At 35.1% G+C, this 16,544-nt stretch overlaps 1 protein-coding gene and 1 non-coding gene across 2 annotated transcripts; one reads left to right on the plus strand and one right to left on the minus strand.

Annotated features, from left to right (window-relative positions):
- Positions 1–8,674: 8,674 nt before the first annotated feature.
- LOC121205514 (small nucleolar RNA R71) lies at positions 8,675–8,781 on the plus strand. The gene has a single exon (XR_005900590.1). It is a non-coding gene; the product is annotated as a small nucleolar RNA R71 (small nucleolar RNA).
- A 3,212-nt stretch (positions 8,782–11,993) lies between these two features.
- On the minus strand, positions 11,994–14,464 carry LOC107917577 (calcium uptake protein, mitochondrial). The gene is made up of 7 exons (XM_016846900.2): positions 14,028–14,464; positions 13,870–13,937; positions 13,523–13,749; positions 13,352–13,435; positions 13,049–13,262; positions 12,674–12,970; positions 11,994–12,557 (listed from the first exon to the last, which is right to left on the minus strand). Exons 1-7 carry the CDS (start codon positions 14,419–14,421, stop codon positions 12,369–12,371), a joined length of 1,473 nt encoding a protein of 490 aa, XP_016702389.1. The 5' UTR covers positions 14,422–14,464; the 3' UTR covers positions 11,994–12,368.
- Positions 14,465–16,544: the final 2,080 nt, after the last annotated feature.

Below are 16,544 nucleotides of genomic sequence, written 5' to 3' on the forward strand. Positions count from 1 at the left end.
CAGAGAGGAATCTATCCATATATGGTATGACTCTTAATTATCTCTGGTTAATTTATAATGAATTTCCAAAGTCGGAACAGGAAATCCAGAAACCGTTCTGGCCCTGTCTCACGAGAACCTGAATATCTCTTAACATACTGTCCGGATGATTGTTTCGTTACTTTCCTATGAAAGTAGATTCATCAAGGTTTATTTACATAATTTATTCACTATTTAATTCCCTTCCTACTATTTTTAGTGATTTTCCAAATCTACATCACTGCTGCTGTCAGCATCTGCCTTTAAGGTAGACTTTACCTATTTCATGGTTTCCATGATTCAACTAGCCCTTTTTGCATAAATAGCACAATTTATGGAAGTGATTAACCATCCCCATGGCCAATCCTTGTCAAGCATATCCACACCAAATGATTATAACAATATACTCAAACACATATAAGCCATTTTCGCATGGCTATCCAAAATTTATACAAGTCCAAAGGGTCCACGACCCACAACAAACGGGTAGTCCTATACATGCCATTTCGAAGTTCAACCAAAATTGTACCAAAAGGGGGCTTTGATAGTGTGGGCGACTTTGACCTCAAGATCCCGAGTCCGATAGCTGGAGAACCAAATCTATAAAACAGAGGAGCAATGAAACGGAGTAAGCAATTTATGCTTAGTAAGTTTTGAGCAAGGAATTCCAGCACAACAAAAGTATAGCATTCATATAGCTAAACGGATAATTTCATATGCACAAATTTACGATATCGTACTTGCTTCACATTATCAACCCTTATGTACATACACAAAAGATCAACTCAGCCAAAGGCCGGTAGCTCATTTATCAACTGAGCGAATACTTATTTGTAAGGGCTCAACTAAATTCAAGCACATACGAAACATACCTCAATGTTGGGATGTTTCGAGAGTATTAACTGGAATTTTGCAGCAAGTTCATTCATTCCCAAATCACGTACCTTCAGAATTTAACCGGATATAGCTCCTCGTTCAAATGCCTTCGGGACATATCCCGGTTATAGTAATTCGCACAAATGCCTTCGGGACTTAACCCGGATTTAGTAACTCGCACAAATGCCTTCGGGCTTAGCCCGGAATTAGTATCTCGCACAAATGCCTTCGGGCTTAGCCCGGAATTAGTATCTCGCACAAATGCCTTCGGATCTTAGTCCGGATATTGTCACTTAGCACAAGCCTTCGGGACTTAGCCCGGACATCATTCAAATAACCATGCACATTTAACAATAAATCATGGCCCATTCGTATTTCATTTTCGTTAACAAAACTCAAACACAAGACATTTATCATTCTTGCAAAATCGGCTCAATAGCCACACAAAGAGCATGATTTTAATTTGCTTAAAACATGATCTAATCACATCATAATTTAAGCTCTTTTACTCAAGAACTTACCTCGGGTGTTGTCGAACGATTCCGATAGCTATTCGACCACTTTTTCCTTCCCTTTATCGGATTTAGTTCCCCTTTGCTCTAGAGCTTAATTAAACAAATAAGTTGATTTAATCATTTGAGCATCGAAAAGAGGAACACAAGGCACTTAGCCCATATTTATACATTAGACATTAAAGTCACATATGTACGGAATCATGAATCAAACTCAACATTTTAGCTAATTTTTCCCCCTTGGCCGAATATGCATGTCTATTTTGGGGCCGATTTCAACACTTAATACATTCTACAAGTATGGTCACTTGTATTGACTAAACACCCTTTTGTTTCAAGTTCAAAACTTGGCTAATACACACATATACACACTAGTAAAGCATCCTCTCCCTTTCCATCAATTTAACACATGCATTGCTCATTAACATGCAAAAGTTATATTCGGCCTTAGCACACAACTTGCTAGCCGACTCTTCTCCATTTAGCAACCAATGCACATATGTGCTCACTCAAAAATGCTAAAAAGGAGGTTCAAGAATCATCAAGCCACCATCACATGCATCATTAACAAGCTTCATATTTAGCATGCAATGGCATTAACACAAACTCCACCTAGGCCGAATCTTAACTCATCCTCATGCCTCATCACCACAACATCAAACATCAACCAAGAATGATGCATCCATGGCCGAGTGTCATTTCCATCACATAGCAAGATTTAGACCATGGGCTAGGTAGAACTCAAGCTAACAACTAAAACATGCATGCATCTCATGGAACATCATCAAACATACCTTAGCCTAGCTACATGCATGGCCGAACCTCTTCAACCTTTCTTCTTCCTTCCTCCTTAAAATTTTTGGCCAAGGATGAACCAAAGGATGAGCATTATTTTTTTTTCTTTGTTTTTTTCTTTCTAGTTTCGGCTAAATGAAGATGAGAAAGGATGAACAAAAATTTTCTCCTTTCTTTTCTTTAGCTCCCGGCAATGGAGGGGGGGAAACAACTACACACACATTTTTTTTTTTGTATTCATCATACTCCTTTTCATTATTTTATGCCCATGCCCCTTATTTTATTTTTTTCCTACATACCTCACTAGGCCAACATGTTCCCAACATGTTTCCACCCATAGCATGGCCAACCACTAGCTCAAATTTTGGGTAATTTGACATGCAAACCCATCATTTTCACAACATGCATTAATAGACCATTTTAAATTAGCCTATCATATTTTCACCATGTCTCATATAAATCCCTATTTAATAATTTCTCATGCAATTGGCAAAATTGGAGAATGAAACTTCCACATACTCATGTACACACATAATAAGCATAGAATATGGAAATCAATTATTTTCATGACTCGGTTTTGTGGTCCCGAAACCACTTCCCGACTAGGGTCAATTTTGGGCTGTCACAACCTTAGTGGTTTTTCTTTCTCTCGTTTGTTCTTTGGTCGATCATACTTGCTCGGGTTTTAGTCTTGGTTTCGTTCGGTCCTTCTTCTTTCCTCCCTTTCTCTGTTGACTCCCCTACCATGATAGCATCTTCTTCCCCCCTTCCATTTGATTAATTGGGTCGTTTATTGCTCAGCTCTCTCTCTTGTCATATAGACTCTTGCGGTTTTCTTGGAGCAATCGGTTGGTTCTTGGTTTTTCACTAATCCTTCACCCTATTTCTTTAGGACATATTATTGTTCTAATTCTTTCTTTTACTATCATTTATGGCTAGAAGTGTGGGTGCTAATCTTACCTCTTCGGTGTGAGTTTGCATCTGGAATAGAAGACCAATTGTGTCTTCTCTTGAATCAGTTTCAAGGTTTTGGGTAAGTGCTATATAGTGGATCAACTGCTTTTGTGAATGTTCTTGTTAAGGTTAATGGATTTTGATTTGGGTGCAGATGGTCTGTAGGAGCCTTTAATCGATTTTTGGTATCAACTGAAGTGTGGGGACTCTTAATCGCTGATAAAGTAAGTGATAATGTATAATTTAAGTTAAGTTTATTTAAGGGATTGTTTACCCGAAGGATTAAAAGACTAACAATTTATCGTCTGGTTATAGGTTGGGGAAAACACTCAAGCTGTTCGCTTTTGACTGCAATAAGGTGTGTAATCACACTGCTATTAGCATAGAACAACAAAAGCCGGAAATGTTCGATAGTTGACCCCACATGAGCATACGTTTGTCTGTGTGGTGAGCCAAATGCATAAAATGTGAGCATTCGACCGAAGAGGCCACCATGAGCAATTTCATGGGCTTAGGTCGCTTTTTACCTCAATAGGCTGACATAGGCCGTGTGGGCCCCACGGGCTCGTGGGCCCGCACGGGAAAACCATACGGATGTATGGAGATTGCTGGGCCGGTTGTGTTGTATACATGGCCAAGGCCATTACTTGGGCTTATTGGGCCACACGAACGTGTGGGCCCACATGGGCCGTACGATGGGCTTGGGCTCATTTTTACTGTTTAACTGTTAAGGTTGCACGAGTCACACGAGACGATTGTGGACCTACTGTTGGGTCGGTAAGAATACCTAAACCCTAATTTATATTACGACTGTTATGCCCTATAAGATGAATGATGGATATACCCCTATATGTTGTATGACTGTTGTGCATGCCATCTTTATTGTATGGACATTTATATTATGTTGCATTTCATGGGGTGGGATATATGATATTGGAGGAAGTGTATTAAAAGGCTATAAGCATATTACTGGCAGCTCTGCTGTAAATACTATAGTGCCTAAACTGTTACTTTATTCTAGAGTGTAGGGATGGGTCGGTCGATTTAATCCCCACATAGAGTGTAGGGCTGGATAGAGTAGAGTGTAGAGGATGGTTAGGTAGGATCTTTGTATGCATCTCTGATTCTATACTAAATTGGGCTAAGGCCCATACTGGTACTGCTACCGTAATGGGCTAAGACCCATACTGATATTGCTACTGGTTTGGGCTTAGGCCCAGACTAATCAACACTATACGTTTCATTGTTTGATAAATAGGGATTATACACTGAGTTTCATAAACTCACATTTTTCTACTTATCTGTGCAGGTAATCTTTAGGCGGGTCGGTGTTGTGAAGGACTCGAAGATGGCCACACCACCGTTTACATTTTTGTTTTGATTTTAGTAAAATTAATTTTATTTGGGGTAAAATTTTATGTAATAAGGTCGTTTTAAGTTTTTATTTTTATTGGGGGATTTAATTGAATTGACTTATGTTTGCTAGCAGTAGGATTCGGATTTTAAAAAAGTAAATGATTTTTCAACTAACATGCTACGTAACTGGATTTAAAAGCTTCCGCAACAAAAATGTTTTAAAGTGTAATAACGATATAGTGTGAGACATGTTTACTAAATGAACCTGTAATTTAGCAAATGAATAAATCAAGTTAGCTTTCCAAAAAAAAACACAAACAAGGTTTTTAACACAAACGGACTTTTCCAATAGATCTGCGTTTTTTCCAAAACTCACTCCAATGTGACATCGCAGATGCGGCCATAACGTCTAGGCCAGGTTTGGGGTGTTACACAATCAATACATCATCCTACACTGAGTGGGCATTGTTGAAGTAACTGAAATGAATCCTCCTGGGGGCCTACAGAAAATCAGAGATAAGGGTGGCAGGCCTCGACCCAAGTGCTTGAGGAGAAGGCCGCTCCATGGGTCTTTCGCTTTTTCGAAGCTAAGACGGCGACCTTAGACTTGCTACGAATGTTTGTCATGGTGTACCTGTAAGATAGAAAATAATCCAAATTCGAAAAGCAACAAAATAATAAAAAACAAGTAAAGAAATAAAAGGACTGATGAATCAGTATAGAATATTGGACTAGCAATCCTTCCATCAAAATCGAGTCTTAATAAATGGAGAAGTTACTCTAAAAACAATAATGGACTAATACCGATGTACATAAAATCTATGAATTCAACTATGATAAAAACGAATAGGAAAATAATAATAATAAAAATAATAATTAAATAACAAAGAAAACCTTAACATTATCGACGACTAATCAAATCCACCATAGAAAAGCAATGAAGGGAACGAATAACAAGAATCAACATAGCAAGATGATTAATAAATCATAATTCGAGACTGTTCTTAACAATGGTAGAATAATAGTAATAACAAGAAGGAGAAAAGTACTAATGAAGAATAATAATAAATCTAAAACTAAAAATAATCAATAATAAAATAGAAAATGACAAGAAGCAAAAGAAATAGAAAATAAAGAAAATGGGGAAAAAATGACGGGAGTGATGGTGATTCTAACGAAGTGGCTGGAGGTGTGTGACGGTGGGCAGTGGTTTGGTTGGCGTAAGATGAAGGGAAGGGCTGAAAGGGCTAGGGAGTGCGTGGAGGGAAAAAGGAGAAAGGAGAGGGGTCTGTTTGGCACTTGGTGATGCGGGTAAGGAAAGGCTGAGGGAGGGAGGTTGGTTCGGTTTGGGGGACAACGATGGGAGAAATTTGGTGCGAGTGTGTGGATTGTACGTGGGGTGGTGTGGTAACTGGTCGTGGAAGTTGTGCAATGGTAGGAAAGGAGAGGGAAAGGGGAAGGCGAGGGAAAGTGAGGGAGATGGTGGAACAACAGCGACTGAAAAATGGGGTAATTGTGGGGGATGGTGGCTAGGGTTAAGGGGTTTGGGGAATAAGACAAAGTAAAAAAAATAGTTAAGGTTTGGGGTTAAAATGGGTGACATGGTCGTGTAAGGGCTCGTGTTGGGCCACACGGTCGTATCATAAGCCGATATGGTTCCTGTTTAGCTCATGTGTAATAAAAAATTTTAACCCAGTATTCACACGGCCTTGGACACACTCATATGTCTAGGCTGTGTGGCACATATGGCATGTCACACGGCCGTGTGCAACCTCCTTCACTTCTCCCACACCCGTGTGACCTCCCACATACCCGTGTGGCTCGGTCGTGTCTCGCACATGGCTGTGTGCCTTACCTGTGTAACTCTCTGACTTGTTTTAGAATTGAAAAAATTAACTCTAGGTTTCACACGGCCTAGGACACATCCGTGTGGACTATTTTAGGTTGTGTCTCTGTCAATTTTTGAAAAAATTAAGTCCCAGGATCTACATGGCCAAGGACACACTCATGTGTCCAGGCCGTGTGGGTCACATGGCCGTGTCGTCAAGCCGTGTAACTTATTGTCTAACCACTTTTAGTGCACACGGCCTGAGACACGACTATGTGTCCAGGCCGTGTGGGTCAAAAACAATTTTTTTAAAAAAATTTAAAAATTAATTAATTTTAAAAATATTATGAGATAAAATTAAGAAATTAGCAGTGTTAACGCTCAGATTGCCTCTTGAGAAACGCTCATTTAATGTCTATGCTTAACTTACCTCATATTCGCACGGTCACGGTGGTTCGCGGAGTCGAAACTCCTCTTTCTCGCTGTCAATTCTATTATCAAAATAAGGTTTGAGTCGAGTAATATTTACCTTAAAAGTGTCGAATTTAGAATGAGTTACCTCGACTGTACCATATGGGAAGACATTCAATATCATAAAAGGAGTTGCTCCGTTTGCATTAAGTTTTGAAGTGGCAATTCGAGGGTCTATTTTATCTAATAGTCGCTTTGATTCTGTATCGTGTATTCTTGGTTTCTCCTTGACATGTGTCCGCCATTTGTCTAGTTCATCGATCTGTAACCTTCTTTTTGTCGCATGGACTAGAACGTGGCTCCATCACGTTTTTCCAAGGGGTTTCTTGCAAAGAAGTTTAATCCATAATGTTATTCATATTAACAGAACTCGTATAATCATCTTAATCACTAGATGTATTAACAGAATTACGAGCTTGGAGTGTAATCGTGTCATCACCTACATGAAGTATTAGTTCACCTGTATCAACATTAATAATGGTTTTAGCAGTTGCTAAAAAGGGCCAACCTAGAATCAAAGGTACGTCACTATCCTTATTCATGTCTAAAACAACAAAATCAATTGAGAATATGAATTTATCAATTTTGACAAGTACATCTTCAATAATACCCCTAGGAAATCTAATGGTTCTATCTGCTAATTGAATACTCATCCTAGTTTGTTTGGGTTTCCCAAGACCTAATTGCTTAAACATTTTATAGGGCATGACATTAATACTAGCCCTAAATCAGCCAAAGCATTATTAACATTTAAACTTCCAATTAAACAAGGAAAAGTAAAACTCTCTGAATCTTTCAATTTGTTGGGTAGTTTATTTTGCAAGATAGCTGAGCAAACGGCATTTACTTCCACGTGCGATGACTCATCTAACTTCTGTTTGTTTGCCAAAAGCTCCTTAAAAATTTTACTGAATTGGGCATATGCGAAAGAGCTTCAATAAACGATAAGTTAATATGCAACTTGTTCAAAAGTTTAAGAAATTTACCATATTGTTCATTTGTGTGGTCTTTATTTGTTGCGTTGGGATATGGCACACGAGGTTTACATTCCTTACCGATCGATTTTTGTTCATTTTGGCTTACCTCAACCTTACCTTTACTTACCACATTTTCTTGCCTCGGTTCTGGTTCAGGATCAACTAACCCTTCTTCATATCACGTAATAATTGCATGAAGTTGCTCCCTTGGGTTAGTTTCGATATTACTAGGCAAGCTGACCTATTTGGTTCTCTAGCCCTTGAATCGACACTTGTTGATTTTTAAGTACTGTTTCGGTGTTTTGGAAGAGGGTTTCTGACAACAAAATAAACTTCGTCAACATCTCTTCAAGGTTCGGCTTTTTCTTTTGTTGGTAAGGTGGTTGGAAGCCTGAAAGGGGTTGTGGTCTTTGGTTTCCTTGACCACCCCAAGAGAAATTGGGATGTTCCTCAAACTTGCATTATAAGTGTTACTGTAAGGACTATTATGAGGTCTGGAATTATTACCCATATAGTTTATTTGCTCATTCTTTATGTTAGGACCGTAGGGTAAATATTTTGGATTGTTCACTCCTCCTCTATTTGTATCGCACTGCATCATCGGATGTACCTACGTAGAAACAATTAAACCATCAATTTTTTTATTCAGTTGTTCTACCTAGTTTAATAACATGGTACTATATCTAGATTGAAAACACCGGCTACTCTATTAGGCTTCGTCCTCATAACTTGCTACTGATAATTATTCAGTAACATCTTCTCTATAAACTCGTAAGCCACTTTAGATGTTTTATTGTTCAGAGTACCACCGGCGATTGTATCGATCAATTGCCTAATTTCAGGGGTTCAAACCGTTGTAGAAAGTTTGAATCTGTAGCCATAGAGGTAACCCATGGTGAGGGCACCTTCTCAATAAATCCTTATACCTCTCCGATGTATCATATAGGGTCTCTAAGTCCATCTGTATGAACGAAGAGATATCATTCCTCAGCTTAGCTGTTTTAGTCGGTGGAAAATACTTCAAAAGAAATTTCTCGGTTATTTGATCCCATGTAGTGATAGAACCTCATGGTAAGAAGTTCAACCACTGTTTAGCCTTGTTCATCGACGAGAAGGGAAACAACCATAGGCGAATGGCGTCGTTAAAAACGCTGTTAATCTTGAAAGTGCCGCAGAATTCTAGAAAATTAGCCAAATGAGTATTTGAATCTTCGTCCTACAAACCATCGAATTGAACAAACTATTGAATCATCTAAATAGTGTTCGGCTTTAGTTTGAAACTATTCGCAACAATGGCAGGTCTCACGATACTCAATTTAGCCCCAATTAGAGTGGGTTTGGCGTAATCGTACATAGTACGAGGAGCAAGATTTGGATTTACAGGATTTGCAGCAACCACAAGAGGTAGCCGATTATTATGATTTTCAGCCATCTCCTCAGTAATAATTATAACGTCCTCTTGCTCTTCCACTATATTCTATGGACTCTGTCTTGCTTCTCTGCAGTTTTTGCGAGTTGTACTTTCAATCTCACTGTCAAATACTAATGGTCCCGACGGGTTTCTTCTAGTCATAAACTAAAGGAACCTGCCAAAAGCAAACAAAAGAAAAATTAGAAAAAAAAATTAAACTAAAAAAATAAAATACAATAAAAAATGGCTAAGTTAATAAAAACCGAGTGTTCCTAATATTTTAATCCCCGACAACGGTGCCATAAACTTGATGGCCACTAAACTAACTAAAATTATGACAAAGGCAAGCGCACTTATCGAATAATAGTATAGCTATGGTGAGTCGTGAATATTGTATCCAAGAGGACTAAAAGTACTAGTACCTACTATTTTTCTATTATCTGGCCGATAAATTGAAGGAATTGTTTTTAATCTAAAATTAACTAAACTAATTACTAAGAACACAACAGAGAATGAATTAGGAAAAATAATCGAATAAAACCAATGAGATAGGCAATACCCAGGAAATAATCCACCTAGACTTCACTTATTATTCTGAATCTGAATTAAACGATTTATTCACTTGTACCTTGATCCGTAGAAATCCCTAAATTATGTTAATATCTCTTTTGAGAGTAAAAACAACTAACTCTAGGCTGATTAATTGAAATCTCTTTTTAATTAAAACCCCTATTGTCGCATTAACTAGATCTATGGATTACCCTATTAGATTTGACTCTAATCCGGTAGATTTATGTCATTCTATTTCTAGGATTATATGCAACTTCACTCAATTATGATAGATCTACTCTTAAACAGGGACTTTTGCTCCACTAAGATAAGCACATTAAGCATGAATTAATATCCTAAAAATATTAAAACACGAAATAAGCATACATAATTGGGAACAAGAATCAAATACTTATCATGTAATTTAGAAATCAAATAATAAGATTCATATTGGTTTCATCTTCCCTAGGTATCTAGGGAATTTAGTTCATAATCTGGAATAACATCATCTCAAAGTTAGGAAAACAACAAGACATAAAGAAACCCAATAAAACTTCGAAAGAAATTGAATGGAGATATTCAATCTTGAAGTAGATCTACTTCTGAAATGAATCCAGTGGCATTCTTCGAGTCTTTTCTTCGTTCTTCTTTCCGTGCTCCCTCTTGATCTTCTTCTAATATGTATTTATAAATTTTAGAATGCTCAGAAACCCTAAAAATTAGGTTTTTTCGCGTAAAAGAGAAGCAGGGTTCAAAATCGACACGGGCTAACACATGGGCATGTGGCCAGCCCATGTGAAAATGCCCAGGCCGTGTGGATCTTTGAAACAACTTTTTTTGTCCGATTTTGGCCCGTTTTTCACTCTTTTCACTCTCTTATGGTCACTTAAGTATAGAAACATGAATTTAAAGGATTAGGAGCATTAAATTCACTAATTTACATAATAAATCATCCAAAAATGCATCAAGAATGAGAATAAGAACATGTTACTTTTATAGCTTATCAGTAATAGTTATATTATCGTTAAATTTTAATTTTATAGACTTAAATAATTAATGATTAATATTTATTTGTTATACATATATAATTATAGTATTAAAAATATTTTACATTAAATTAATGCTTTTTAAAAAATCTATTTCACTTTATCATTTAATATAAAAATTATTATTAATTAAATTTCCTATTAATAAAATTTCAATATAAATATGCAATTATTATGAATACATTCTCAAAAAAATAAAGATATAACGACTCGAATTTTAGCGGTGTTGAAAAATGTGGTTTCAAAACTTCGTTTTCATAAACTATGTCTGTAAATATAAAATATGAATATTTACGAAGTTAATATGAAAATATAATAAAGTTCAATTAAGTAATTTAGTTGAAAATTTAGTTACTTAAAGCTCAGAGGAAATTATAAAAATCCAATCACTATTGAATTTTAATTAAGTAAAGGCTTAAGAAATTTAAATAGCAATTTTCCAGATGACTAAAATAGATATTAAACCATTATTTTCTTTTAGTTAGTGGATGATAACCTAAATTTCACTTAAATTAATTAATGATAAATTAATTATAATAATCTAATTAAATTAAGCAATTAATGTTAATTAATAAATACCTTAGATATTGGAGATAATATGAGATTTCATCATCTTTCTCACCCTACAAAAATCAAGAAAACCACCATTGTTGAGTCTAAGCATTCCACGAAGCTAAATTCTAAGGTAACCAAACCATTTTTCATGTAATTTTTATTGATTTATGATCATAGAAACTTGATTTAGCTAGATCATGGATCAATTAGTTTAATTGATGAATTTTTAGTAAATTTTTATTATTGAAAAATTTATGAATTAGACTTGAATTTGATAGATATTAAGCTTTGATTATGATAATGACTAAATTTTAATTCTAAATAAGTTTGTCAGTTAACTTTATAACATTATAAACTAAATTAAATAAATTGTAAATCTATCATGAAATTATGCTAAGAATAAAAATTATAAAGTCCCTAATGAAAGAATAGAAAATTAGATTTTGATCTCAAACTAAATATCGAAAAATGTACACATCCTTTTAAATTGAATAAAATAAAAAAATCTATCATAAAATTATTCACTCGCCTTTTCATTAATTTTCACAAAAGAAATGTTTTTATCTCCCCATCATTTAACTATCTGAAACAGGGAAACTATTGCAGCCAAGAGAGTCCATTTATTTGACAAGAAAAATATCAAAATGGGCAAAGTTATATTTATTCATCGAAGTAACTAATTTACAAGACAATCCATGATTTTTACATATATAAAAACTCGTAGTAAAATATAATATATACACCTATTGTTATCATGTATTATATATAGAGGAGATTCATTTACTTCAAGGAAAGCATACGATGAAATGAGATTTTTTATTATTATCCATAATATATATATATAGGAGAGGCCACGGATGACCATTCATTCACCTTGGCTGATATCCATAACAACAATAGGTTTTGATTTTCAAGAAGCAACTGATCTGCCTTGTTTAACTCAGTAAAGTATATATATCTTCCAATACATTGTAAGATGCTGATCATCTTACAAATCAAAGGAAACAGCTTTGAATTGGATCATTTTGCTGCACAACTTAGCAGGCAAGATATCAATCCCTTCGACTCTGCTTTAGGCTGAGAGTCGTCCCGTTCACGTCTCTGTACTACTTTCACAAACTCATCTGAGCTTAAACTCCCATCTCGATTTGTATCGAACACATGGAATATTATGTCTACCACGTTATCAGTTAACGACACTTCACATACCTTCAACAGTTTCCCAACAACATGCACCATTAGTGTTCACAAAAGAATAACAGGTAATTAAAATGTCAAAACATCTAAGCACCCCATTTACTTGAAGTAAGATAGTTTGTACATACTTTGGATGCAGCTCTTTGGAAATCCTTCTTGGTTAACACTCCATTTACTTTTCCATAACTGAAAATCGCTAGCGAAAACGGCTGAAGCTTTTTTCGTAGCTCAGCAAAACTTTTGAATTCTTCAAAAGTAATCCGCACATCTTTAAGATGTGATTTCTTGTCGATTTCATCAACACGATCCAGCAGCTTACTTATGTCGCTAATATCAGCAGAGGCCACCAACGACAATGCGAAATCTTTAGCTGATATTGTTCCATGTATCTTGTAGTCGTAATGGGAAAACTCCAACTTCAAAATCTACAACATTCAAAGGTAGAAATCAGTTGCTTGCTTTCCAAGTAATAAGTCAAACTGATTGTTTTGAGTGACACATACTTCCTCATGTAAATCTCTTAAAAACTGGACAAATGTGTCGTGCTTTAGACAAGTCTTGCCATCTTGTCCGAAGAAATACTCTACCAAGCCCCCATTTTCTACAGGTTCTGCAACTTTAAGGCCAAGTCTCAGTCCATCCCTGTGGCGAGCCGCTTGCTTATTTTGCGATCGCATCAATGTCATCACTTTCTTGAATTCTTCCCTATCTATTTCTCTGTTTGTAATCAAAATATTATAATTATTATTATTGTTATTATTTTGTCAAAAAAGTGAGCATCGACCCTTGTTTGAAGTAACACGCACCCGTTATGGTCAAGGTCGAACATTTTAAAAGCAATTGAGAAACTTGATTCAGGGATGCTAAGAAGTGTAACAAAGAAGATGTACCTGCAAGTGCGACAGAGGAGAAATGATTATGGACGAGTTAATTATAGTGTATTACTATTAGATATGAAGAGACAGTTGGAAACTTACTCAGGAAAAGAGATGAGTCCATCATTGTTGGTATCAAAAAGCATGAAAAATTTGGAAGGGGGACAATGTAACTCCCCAGGCTTTACCCATTCCCCTCTCAGACAACCCTCTCGAACACGATTTGATCCCGATGGAGGAAATACAGGGACCAGTGCCCGCATCAAATCGCCTGGTGTCATAAGAACATCTCCTTCCGGAGTTCTATACGATGCAAAGTAATCGAACACCTGATTCATAGACACAATTCTTAGTTAAATGGGATTTTATTTTGGTTCTCAAATTATCTCTAAGCATTTGCATAATTGAAAATATTATGTAATCAACATTGTAAATGTTTTTTTTTTAACCTTTTCAGGGGGACTTTGCAACCGTATGCGTTTCTCATAATTGAAGAAGACTCTTCTCCTGTATGATTCTGAAACATTAATTTAAAAAGAGAAAAGATTAAACACGTAATTTCCAGCGAAGGATTCAAAATCGATGCTTCATCAGTTAACAAGACTACCTCCAAAGAGATACTTGGGTTTCTTGTCGGGAATCCCATGTTCGAACTGATCAGCAACGCTATCAGGGGCCCATGTTGCCCCAGTAGGGACATCCGCAAAAGAAACCCAAGAATTGCTATCAAAAGAAGACCGAGAAAAGTAGCAAAAGCCTAAAGTAGAGCCAACAATCAAAACCCCAGTAGAGACTGATCTCAACAGTTGGTCTCCCCCACTGTTTCTGTCACCGGCGGCAGTGGACCCACCAGCAGAGGAAGGTTTCTTCAACAAGCTCAAAAATGAAGAAGAAAAGTCCTTTGATTGGTTAAACACCGGACGAACACTATTCGACCGTTGATTAGCAACTACTTGTTTGATTAATGGTGAGGATTTCCTGAGAGATGGCAAAGAGAACATATTACGGTTTCGCTTATTGTATGCTTTGGGTGAATCGGTGCTTTTTTCTGATAATAGAATTTATAGAAAGTTGGGATAATTTTGACCGAGAAAATTGGCGGCCGATTTTGATTACTACTATAATACCATATGGTTAATATTCGATGATTTTGGTCGTTTCTCCATTTTAGATCCGATTTTCTCTCTTACCAAGCGAACATGATCATTTTCATTAACTAACAACAGAAGAACAAATCTGTCGGAATAAAGCTTATCCCTTTTATCTCAACCCATTCCCGATATGTTTGGTTTGTTAAACTGGAGTAAAGCTTAATTGAATGATTATTCTCTATAAATTCCAACATAATTTGTAAAACCATAATGCATGGTCTACACGTAGAGCCAACATTCCAAAATATAACATCAATACTTGGTTTCAAATGTATAATAAATAATAAACAAAAGATTAGCCTTTGATTTACAATACTTTTTAATAGTCAAGCTGATTTAGCTATATGAGAAAGATGAATAAGTGAGAAATGGAAACACTAATCAGCTACCATCTAAACATATGGTTGGAAACATGCTTTTATATCACAAATAATTACGTCTAGAGCATACTCACGTTTCACTGTCCTATCCAAAAGTTACATCTCGTCCCCTAAAATCACCACCACAGCCATAGCCATAACCTTTAATTTGTGGAAATAAACATTCTCAACCATACTAATCTCATAAAAAGTGGCAAAGTTAAAAACAAAAACAAAAAAAAGTGAGCATTTTCATTCGACGAGCAAACAAAAAATTTGCTCAGCGTAATATCCATTCATCCTCGATTAACCCTTTGATTTCACCTAAAGCTAAATTAAATATTTTAGAACTTTTCTTGAACGAGAATTTTAGAGCTAATAGTTTTACTTAATTTATGATCAATTGGGTGAGAATTGGAATAATTACGCGAATAATTATACCAAAATCTAATTATCTTATGACTTTTCAAATACTCATACATGATTTAACTTTAAAAAAGTATTTTTATACAAGTTTAAGTTATGAAAATTATATTATAAACATAAACAAATATGAATGATTGTGATGGTTATGACAAAAATTTCTTAAGTTATATTATAAATCCTAAAAAATTATATTATAAAGATAATTTGTGTATATTTTATAAAGTCATAGAAAAAAACAATTTTATCTAAATCTTAAACGAAATTCTAAAGTTATAGCCAAAAAGTATATTATAAAAAAAAATTGGGTTCTATAAGAAGGATTATAATATACTTATTTATAAAAAGTTATAGCTAAAAAGTATGGGCATGATTTATTTATATGTCCATGCTATAAATTATAAAAATTAATATATTTATGTATAAAAAAATTGTTCAAAAGTAATCTCCTAAAGTTATGGAAAAAAATTATATTATTTATAATAAGTATTATGAAATTTATTGAAAACTTTTATAAAGTTTGTAGACTATATATTATTTTAGCTTATTTTATGTATAAAAAGGATTATAACATAGTATACTTTTTTTTCCAAATTAAGTTTGTTTAAGTTTTTTATAATTAAAGCTACAAATATTTGCACAATGAACCCAAATATTATATATGTGGTAGATGCTAGGTATTCAAAAAAAAAAAGTAATCTTATACCATATCATGGGGTACAATACCATTTGAGAAATTGAAGCCAAGCATTAGAGGCGACTCTCAAATTCTTTAATTAGATACATTCAAAGCTTTAAGATAGGGTTGACAGGACATTTGTTGTTCTAAAAAGATTTCTCATACTAAAAAATTACCTCAGTAAAGTTGGATCATATATACTAACATATTGTATATTTCATAACTTCATTTGTAGGTGGAATTGAGATGATTTGTACTTTGAAGAGCACATGGGAAAAGAAGATATTGATGATCTTAACGATACATATTCAGATTCAGATGATGGATAACTCTATCAAGGACCATAGATGATGAAAGATGTATATGTTAAATATTAGAAAAGGAATAGTTCAATAAACATGTAATGCTAGAGCAAATAGATAAAATTGCATATGATAATTACTTTTATTGTTATTTTTATAAGTAATCGTATTGTCGACTACTTTATTAGAGTAATATATTACATATGATGA

This window comes from Gossypium hirsutum, chromosome A08, assembly GCF_007990345.1.
Source record: "Gossypium hirsutum isolate 1008001.06 chromosome A08, Gossypium_hirsutum_v2.1, whole genome shotgun sequence".
Classification (NCBI taxonomy): Eukaryota; Viridiplantae; Streptophyta; class Magnoliopsida; order Malvales; family Malvaceae; genus Gossypium; species Gossypium hirsutum.

Coding starts and splice junctions, on each gene's coding strand:
- LOC107917577 (XM_016846900.2), bottom strand. CDS start 14,421: ATGTTCTCTTTGCCATCTCTCAGGAAATCCTCACCATTAATCAAACAA. Junction 13,750..13,869: donor TGCAAAGTCCCCCTGAAAAG/GTTAAAAAAAAA, acceptor TCTATGAATCAG/GTGTTCGATTACTTTGCATC. Junction 12,971..13,048: donor TAAGAGATTTACATGAGGAA/GTATGTGTCACT, acceptor TGAATGTTGTAG/ATTTTGAAGTTGGAGTTTTC.